Raw genomic sequence first — 9,930 nt, 5'->3', positions numbered from 1 at the left:
TTTTTTTTTTTTTTTTTTTTTTTTTTTTTTTTTCTGAGACGGAGTTTTGCTCTGTGGCCCAAGCTGGAGTGCAGTGGCACAATCTCAGCTCACTGCAAACTCCACTTCCCAGGTTCACACCATTCTCCTGCCTCAGCCTCCCGAGTGGCTGGGACTACAGGCGTCCGCCATCACGCCCAGCTAATTTTTTGTATTTTTAGTAGAGACGGGGTTTCACCATGTTAGCCAGGATGGTCTCGATCTCCTGACCTCGTGATCCGCCCGCCTCGGCCTCCCAAAGTGCTGGGATTACAGGCGTGAGCCACCACGCCTGGCCTCAAGCAATTCTCTTGCTTCAGCCTCCCGAGTACCTGGGATTGTAGGCATGCACCTCCATGCCCCGATAAGTTTTTGTATTTTTAGTAGGGACAGGGTTATACTATGTTGGCCAGGCTGGTCTTGAACTCCTGACCTCAGGTGATCTGCCCACCTTGGCCTACCAAAGTGCCGGAATTACAGGAGTGAGCCACTGCGCCCGGCCTCAAATGGCATTTCAAATCTTGGGTGTGGAGGATATAAACCAGGAAGACTGGGGCCAGTAAGGGCAAAATCGGACCACAAACAGAACCATGGGAACAACAATAATTACAGGACAAGAACAGGAAGAAAAGTCTTCGAAGCAAAGCCTTCAGAGAAAACTGAGTGCAACAAACAGAAACAGAAGGATGTGGTGTCACAGAAGTCCAAGAAGGAGAAGATTCCAACTGGCCAAATGCTGATGAGAAGTCCAATAAGAGAAATAATAAAACTAGGCCGGGCGCAATGGCTCACACCTGTAATCCCAGCACTTTGGGAGGCCGAGATGGAAGGATCACCTGAGGTCAGGAGTTTGAAACCAGCCTGGTCAACATGGGGACACCCTGACTCTACTGAAAATACAAAAATTAGCTGGATATGGCAGCATGCCCCTGTAATCCCAGCTACTTGGGAGGCTGAGGCAGAAGAATTGCTTGAACTTGGGAGGCAGAGACTGCAGTGAGCTGAGGTCGCGTTACTGCACGCCTGGCCTGGGGAACAGAGTGAAACTCCATCTCAAATAAATAAATAAATAAATAAATAAATAAATAAATAAACAAACAAATAAACAAAACTTACCACTAGGTTTGGTAATCAGAAAAGTAAAAACAGGGATCTTGGACTCCCTGGACCCTGTCTCCAGCCCAGCCTTGCTAGCTCCGCATCTGGTGCATGCTCCTGCCTCTGACTCAATGGTTTGCAGGAAAAATTTAAAGAGCACAACAGTGGCAACTCACGATGAAGAGATCTACTGCAAATCCTGCTATGGAAAGAAATATGGGCCAAAAGGCTATGGTTATGGCCAGGGCACTGGCACACTTAACATGGCGAGAGGCTGGGCATCAAGCCAGAGAGTGTTCAGCCTCACAGGCCTACAACAAATCCAAACACTTCTAAATTTGCTCAGAAATATGGAGGTGCTGAGAACTGTTCCAGATGTGGGGACTCGGTATATGCTGCCGAGAAGATAATTGGAGCTGGAAAGCCCTGGCACAAAAACTGTTTCTGATGTGCAAAGTATGGGAAGAGTCTTGAATCAACAACTCCGACTGAAAAAGGTGAAATCTATTGTAAAGGATGCTATGTGAAGAACTCTGGGCCCAAGGGATTTGGCTGTGGCCAAGCAGCAGGGGCTCTTATTCATGCCCAGTAAGGTGTAAACCCAGAACTAAGCATCACACACTGATAATCTCTTCGTAATCTAGGCACAGATAATCTTTAACACTAAACTACTGTGAAATTCTACCAGCATTGAGTACTATATATTACCCTGTACTTGGATAGGCTGGCTAACTCATAGGGAGAGAGCACTGTATCGTATCATTTTGCTTTATTCACCAGCATTTTTGGGGAACATTTCTTTTACATTTTAAATAAAACTTCAGCATGAAAAAAAAAAAAAAAGGAAAAACAATAAGTTAGTAAATATTCATTTATTTGTAAGCCATTTCAGAGAAACCAGAAGATGAGCTGCTATAATTTGTGTCCCTGCCCTTTTTCCAGATGTTGCTAACTATTCTTCAAAGCAGCTGAAGAATAAACAGTGTAGCTGCTGCTCCTGATCTGGAGGCATGGACCAGCAGCACCATATCCACCAACACCTTTCTCCTCCCCACCCTCATCCTTCCTGTGTACTTCTTGTGCTCTGTGGGACTGAAACTACAGCTGATAACCTTCAGAGCTCTCTTCTAGGATGGTCCCACCTAATATCAAGCCATATCCACACTTAGTTCTTTGCCGGACTTGTTCTGTATTTCCAGTAGCTCTAGGCTAGAGGGTGAAAAACCTGTATCCGAAAGTGAATGCAAAGTGGCTCCTGCAGCTTTAGGGCAGCTACTGTGAGGTAAGGATGTGTGTGATGTCTATGTGTTGAGAGACAATATGGTAGGAGAAAGGGAGAAGGCATGACAGAGCTAGAGAAGGAAAAATAAAGTATACCTAGAACACAACATCAACCAGTTAGTAGTAATACATAGTTATAATCAGCTATAAAAGTGAGATATTACAAGATGGCTTGTAAAAGATTTCCTTAGAATCTTCCTTATGTCAACTTAACTCAGTAAATGCAGACATTCCAAGTGCCCTTTTCACTTTTAGTACATGACATCTGAATATTAGTTGCCCACAAGTATGTGCCTGATTGAAGAATTATGCAAGAAAAATGCTAGCAGCTGCATACTGGAGAGCTGACCAGACGAAGAATACTCCACAGTTGCATCAATAGAAAAGGCACAGAATGAATATGGGGCAGTAGGAAACACATTACAGCTGACATTATTCTTTTCCCTCCACAGCCAAGCAAGAGCATTTTCCTGATAACCTGCTCCCACCCTGGGCCATTACCCTAATCTCAGTAAATGGAATTTTTGTGATATGCTGCCTGACCTACTGTAAGTACTATCATACTATCATCCTGATCTCAATTCTGGAAGATCAAACTTTATTAGCATGGTTCAGCAGCTCTCTGAGGTTTTAGCCTATTCTCTTTCATATTTACAGAAAGTCTATGGAAACATTAGCATCTCCTTTACTTGTCTCAGCAAGTTCTGTTCATTCACTGGACATTTTCCGGACACCTCCTACACGTGTGGCACTCTACTAGGCATTGGAATTACAGGGACAAGAAGTCGCTGCCCTCAAGACACATTCTAGTTTAGTCCATCTATCTTTTCCCTAACTTCATGTTTTTGGAGACCGGGGTTTGCTAACTAATTTGAAAATGTTTCTGATGCTAAATGATATTCTAATTTTTTTTAAGGGCTAGTGAATTTGGCAGGTGAGTTGTTAAACACTCCTTAGTGAATTCCAACTTCCATGGCCACCATCCTGCTGATATTCTAATTCTGATTTGGAGTTAGAGAAAAGGCAAATTGACAAATTTTAGGGCCAAGAATCATTTTCTTGGAGGAGGGCAAGATGCACTGATACAGTTGAGAAACTACATGGCTACAGGTGATCCTACCAATTCTCAGCTCTTGGGCCGGGCAAGGTGGCTCACGCCTGTAACCCCAGAACTTTGGGAGGCCAAGGTAGGTGGATCACTTAAGGTCAGCAGTTCGAGAGCAGCCTGGCCAACATGGTGAAACCCCCGTCTCTACTAAAAATTCAAAAATTAGCCAGGCATGGTGGTGTGCACTTGTAGCCCCAGCTACTTAGGAGGCTGAAGCAGAAGAATCGCTTGAACCTAAGAACCCAGGAGGCGGAGACCGCAGTGAGCCAAGATCACGCCATTGCACTCTGGCCTGGGCAACAGAGTGAGACTCCATCTCAAAAAACAAACAAACACATTTTCAGTTATTCTTCTTCTTCTTCTTTTTTTTTTTTTTTTGAGATGGAGTCTCACTGTGTCACCCAGGCAGGAGTGTAATGGCCCGATCTCCAGCCTCCACCTCCCAGGTTCAAGCAATTCTCCTTCCTCAGCCTCCTGAGTAGCTGGGATTACAGGTACATGCTGCCACACCCAGCTAGTTTTTTTGTTTGTTTGTTTTTGTATTTTTAGTAGAGATGGGGTTTCACCATGTTGGACAGGATGGTCTTGATCTCCTGACCTCGTTATCCGCCCGCCTTGGCTTCCCAAAGTGCTAGGACTTCTTGTCTTTGTAATTCCAGTGCCTAGTAGAGTGCCACACACATAGGTGTCTGGAAAAATGTCAATTTTCTCAGTTCTTTAGAATACATTTTTGGATGAAAGATCAGGAGTGGCTGATGAAAGAAGAGATTTCTAGGATATTTTACCCTAAGAATTTACACTTTGGGTGTTAGACATATGCTGCCCTCAATCTCTATGATTAAATGAAGAGGAACTGCTAGTTCTATGGTCTGAAATAAGGCCATAATCACTATGAAGGGGTACCAATTCTTCTTTGAGTAGAAATCATGTACGCTGATCAAATAAAACTGGAAGATCAACATCTGCTGATTTTCCCAGGCTTTAGCACCAAAAAAACCCAAAGCTCAGTGAAGAAAGAGTATGTGCTGTTAACAACTTATCCCAAGGGTAGGATAAAGAGGTCTGGTGGGCTCAAGGATGTTTCTAATACCAACTATCCAGTGTTACCCCTTTAATTCAGGGGTTCTCATCCTCAACATTATTGGCATTTTGGGCAAGATAATTGTTTGTTTTGGAGTGCTGTTCTGTGCACTGTAGGATGTTTAGCAGCTTCCTTAGCCTCTAATCACTACATGCCAGTAGCACTCCTTTCCCGTTGTGACAACCAAAAATATCCCCAAGCATTGCCAAATGTCCCCTTGACAAAGAGGTGAAGAGGTAGGTTGTAAATCACCCCTGATGTAAGAACCACTGCTCCAGTTCTAAGTCAGTCTGAAGCCTTGCTAAAGTAAATCTTAATATACGGGCACAATTCAAGGGAAACTCACTTATCATTTTTATTGTTTGTTCTTGACTCCAAGGTTTTGCCCCAAGATGCAGAGAGAGAAGAAGGAATGAGACATTGAGAAGGGAAAGTGTACGCCCTATATAACCGTATCGGCAGAAGCAAGTGGCTGAAAAGATCTGAAGGTAGCCTCCGTCATCTCTTTGGGGACACATGGATCGTGGGGATCACGAGGCAGTGTTCTCTTACTCTTAGTAGTAAATTTAAGCTGTTTTACCTACTACCTCACCTTCCCAAAAATATCTTTTGGATTAAGCTGGACAGTTATAAGATGGCTGGCATCCCTCTCCTTTCTCCCCATATGCAAGTTGCTTAATGCAACCTCTTCTTTTGCCATGTTTCCATTCTGCCATCTTGAAATATTCCCCTGTCAGCCAATTCAATGTCTCTCATTACCTATTAAACACTAATTTGAGTTTGTCTTGAATATTCCTGTGGTAACTTCTTATTCTGATCATTCATTTTTCCCTGTATCTCTCAGTATTGATGGACATGGGTTGGGGCCACTTTGTATTATTAAGGTAACGTTTTCATTGGTTTCTCTGCCTCTTACTAACAGACTCATCCTACTGACCAATCATGGAGCCAAATTTCATAAAGATTTACTCTGTCATTTTCCCACTCAAAAACTCAGAAGAGACCCCCGTGCCTACAGGAAAAGCTTCAAAGCTTTTTAACTTTCTACATTCCAGCTGATCTCTTGTCTAAACACCCTTGAGTTCTGTCAGTTGTTCCTCACATGGCATGGTTTCCAGAGCCTCACATGAATGAGGAAAATGGAACCCAAGACTTTAGATTTGGTCTTAATGACTCTACATACAATGAGATAATTATTATCTGGGGTCTGGAATGTCCATCCTGTTAACAGAGCCTAACACAGCACTAGCTTTAGTGAGTCACAAATCCCCAGGTATTTTCATGCAAGAGAAACTTACATGGGACATTAGAATCCAAGAGACTGATAGCAGGTCTAAGGTAGTTACAAGCCTCCCTAAACAGTTCAGCTTTGACTTGTGAAGATTGGAGTAACACCAGTATAAGAAATTAGTCTACAAAATTATCTTTAAAAATAAAAGAAACCAAGAATTGTCCTGGGCAGGAGGTGGAAATAGAAATAAAAATGAAAAATAATACCTGAGACTTATACAACAGGTTGTTTTACAAAAACACGATTTCATCTTAGTCTTATAAAAATCTCTACGAGCAAGATCTATTTCCATTTTATGGGAGAGAAACCAGAGGTTAAGTAATTTGCTTGTAAGGTCATACAGAGGAGGAATAAAACCAAGATTCAAACTGGACATCAAGTTCAGGTTCCTTTCCCTACAACCTATATGTATTTTCCTCCAAGGTTCCTTTCCTGGCAGCCTATACGTATTTTCCTCCAAGGCAGTTTCTCAACTTCCTATCCTGTTTTTTCATTTCCACTGAATGCTTGCTCACTTCTCAGAATGTCCTTTCCAGGATGCTGCTGTGGCTCAGTTCTGTCATTATTTTCTTGACTTTCTATCTAAAAAGTCTTCTGCTCAGTCTGCTGTTACTTCAAAATGAAGCCATGTATCCAATCTTCTACACAAGGCCTTCTGTGGCTGTCTTATCCAGCTCAAGCAGTTCCACCTGTATAGCACATCTCATACCACTAGCATAGGTTGATTTTCATGTACCACATCTTCCTTCCATCCTTTACCGGACTGTATATAGGCTTATTGAGAAAAGCAACCATGCCTGATAGCCCCACACATAGAAGAGTACCTTCATCAAGCATATGGTCGTTTGGTAATAGCTGGTAATAACTAAACATTTGCCTGATCAATATTTCATGTGATAAAAATCGCCAGAGTAGTTTTAAGTTCTCTCATAATTTAGCTCTCCCTTCATATTCTTCAGCTATCAAGGTTACTATGTACAAGTTGGGAATACCCTTGATCTTGAGATTAAAATCTAAATTAAGAGATTAACATTAAAATTTATATGTATGTAGATATATAAATTTAAGATGTTCTCCTCCTTTGCCAATATAGGGTTTGATGTAATCATTTGTTTTCTCAGGTCCCACCTCCATTTGCAATTGACCTCTTCTGGGAACTTCTTCAGATGGACAAGATTACCCCACCTTGCCGTTTATGTATCTGTTCTTAGGTGCTTCTTCACTTCAGTTGCTTTGCAGGAAGTGTCTAGAGGAATATGGTGGGCACAGAAGTAGCTCTGGTGACCTTGATCAACGGGTTTTGAAATGCAGAATTCTTGAGTTCTAGAAGGGACTTTAGAGAATACCAGTGTTGGCCGGGCGCGGTGGCTCAAGCCTGTAATCCCAGCACTTTGGGAGGCCGAGACGGGTGGATCACGAGGTCAGGAGATCGAGACTATCCTGGTCTACACGGTGAAACCCCGTCTCTACTAAAAATACAAAAAACTAGCCGGGCGAGATGGCGGGCGCCTGTAGTCCCAGCTACTCGGGAGGCTGAGGCAGGAGAATGGCATGAACCCGGAAGGCGGAGCTTGTAGTGAGCCGAGATCGGGCCACTGCACTCCAGCCTGGGCGACAGAGCGAGACTCCGTCTCAAAAAAAAAAAGAGAATACCAGTGTTATTAATGACAAAGGCACTGAGGCCCAGGGAGGTGACCAGAATTATAAAGGCCAGAGCCAGAACCCAGATGTCCTAACTCTGGTGCTCTTTCCCTTCATCAGTTTGACTGTGGCCTGTTAACTGGTGTATACATATACATGTCAGGCAAAGTGCTGCTGGAAGTAGAATTTGTCCAATATCAGGTCAACTTCAGAGATGATCTGATTTCCTAATATCAGAGTAGATTTTATATTGCTGTTTACAAAAGCCCAATGCAATGCATAGGAAGTATAGCATGAACATCTTTAGGAGGCTAATGGAAATATTATTGGTGTTTATCCAGTACTCCATTTTTTTCATTGTGTTATCTATTGTTGCTCTCTCACTCCCCCATGAGGTACAGGAGAAAGTAGAACTATCCAAAACTAATTTCCTCTGACATGTAAGATGAATGATTTATGTACCTCAAAGCAGTAGTCAAGGAGGAAAGGGATAGTCCAAAGACTTAACTGGTTCATATTGGACTGATAATCTCTTTAAATGGCTTTATGCTAGTTTCACCTCATTTGTAAAATATTTATGAGAAAGTTCTCATTTAAAATGAGATCGTTGTTTACGGTGTATGCACTAAACAGTAAGCTATCTTCAAATGTCTAAGGTAGTAACTTTTCACATAGGGCCTCCTTAGATCCCTTTTTTAATAAATAAAAAGATGGCTTTTCCTCCTTTTTGTTTCTGGGTCTTTCCGACATCAGCAGAGAACTGGAAAGACATAGCCAACTACTGTTCATATTATTCATGACTCCTTTATCTAAAACTGCCTTCCACAATTCACGAGACCAGAAGTGGATGCTGTGGGGAAAAGAAAGAGAGATCAGACTTACTGTGTCTATATAGAAAGAAGTAGACATAAGAGATTTGATTTTGTTCTGTATTTGAGATGCTGTTAATCTGTGACCCCACCCCCAACCTTACCTTGCAAGAGACATGTGCTGTGGTGACTCAAGGTTTGATGGATTTAGGGCTGTGCAGGATGTGCTTTCTTAAACAAGTGCCTGAAGGCAGTATGCTTGTGAAAAGTCATCACCATTCTCTTAATCTCAAGTACACAGGGACACATACACTGCCAAAGGTCACAGGGACCTCTGCCTAGGAAAGCTAGGTATTGCCCAAGGTTTCTCCCCATGTGACAGTCTGAAATATGGCCTTGTGGGAAGGGAAAGACCTGACCGTCCCCAGCCTGACACCTGTGAAGGGTCTGTGCTGAGGAGGACTAGTATAAGAGGAAAGAAGGCCTCTTGGCAGTTGAGATAGAAAAAAGCACCTGTCTCCTGCCTGTCCCTGGGCAATGGAACATCTTGGTGTAAAACCCAATTGTATGTTCTGTTCACTGAGAAAGGAGAAAACCGCCTTAGGGCTGAAGGTGGGACTTGCTAGCAGCAATGCTGCTCTTTATGCACTAAAAAGGTTTATGGAGATGTTTGCATATGCATATCAAGGCACAGCACTTTTCCTTATTCATGTCACAGAGATTTTTATTCACATGTCTTACTGCCGACCTTCTCCCTACTATGATCCTATTATCCTGCCACTTCCCTTTTTCTAAGACAGAAAATGATCAATAAACAGAGAGAACTCAGAGACCGGTGCCAGTGTGGGTTCTCTGTATGCTGAGTGCTGGTCCCCTGGGCTCACTTTTTCTTTCTCTATACTTTGTCTCTGTGTCTTATTTCTTTTCTCAAGTCTCTCATTCCACCTAACGAGAAATGCCCACAGGTGTGGAGGGGCAGGCCACCCCTTCAGGATGCAACTTAAGCTGGGATAATCACATTATCATCTGAAAATTTGGAGTTGGACAGCAAAAGCCGACAACATTTCTCAAATGCACATCTCATGGCTAAGCCACATGGCTGGGATTCATAGCCTTTAGAGGCAGCCCATGGCTTTAGCTACCTCACTATGCTGCTTCACAAACCATGCTCCTATGTAAAATTATATTCTCAATGTAGGCAGAGAGGTCTAATACCAACATAAGATACTAGCAGTGTTTCCTGTATTGACCAGAATAATTAATTCAGAAATTCTTTTCTTTTCCATTTAGTAACAGTTGTGATGACTATGTTCCTATTCTAAGTAATTCCTGTATTCTACAGCAATACTTTGTCAGCAATACTAAGGGAAGACACAAAGTTGAACAGTTTCTTTAATAACGCTGATCTACTTTTTGTTGAATTTGTAATTATTTCAAGTGCGAAATAAATCACCTTTGTTCATTAAGATTAAACCAAATACTACTACACATTTACACTCACACTGCTTCCAGGACCCAAGGGTTTCACAGACCATTTGCCTACCTGGTTCTTTCCTCTCCTCCTTCCAGTGATTTCTAGAATACCCTTTCAAAGGACCACATG

At 42.5% G+C, this 9,930-nt stretch overlaps 1 protein-coding gene and 1 pseudogene across 2 annotated transcripts in view; both read left to right on the top strand.

Annotated features, from left to right (window-relative positions):
- Positions 1-7,350, top strand: part of CD80 (CD80 molecule) — a 34,280-nt gene extending 26,930 nt beyond the window's left edge. For both annotated transcript variants that reach the window (XM_023214053.3, XM_023214046.3), the window contains 3 exons: positions 2,850-2,945; positions 4,966-5,074; positions 6,999-7,350. In XM_023214053.3, the coding sequence (XP_023069821.1) occupies positions 2,850-2,945; positions 4,966-5,036 (167 nt within the window). In that variant the 3' untranslated portion in view covers positions 5,037-5,074; positions 6,999-7,350. The remainder of the gene's footprint in view (positions 1-2,849; positions 2,946-4,965; positions 5,075-6,998) is intronic.
- LOC111543812 lies at positions 1,083-2,856 on the top strand (annotated as a pseudogene).
- Positions 7,351-9,930: the final 2,580 nt, after the last annotated feature.

This window comes from Piliocolobus tephrosceles, chromosome 2 (assembly GCF_002776525.5).
Source record: "Piliocolobus tephrosceles isolate RC106 chromosome 2, ASM277652v3, whole genome shotgun sequence".
Taxonomy (NCBI): Eukaryota; Metazoa; Chordata; class Mammalia; order Primates; family Cercopithecidae; genus Piliocolobus; species Piliocolobus tephrosceles.
This window is presented reverse-complemented; position numbering and strand designations above follow the sequence as displayed.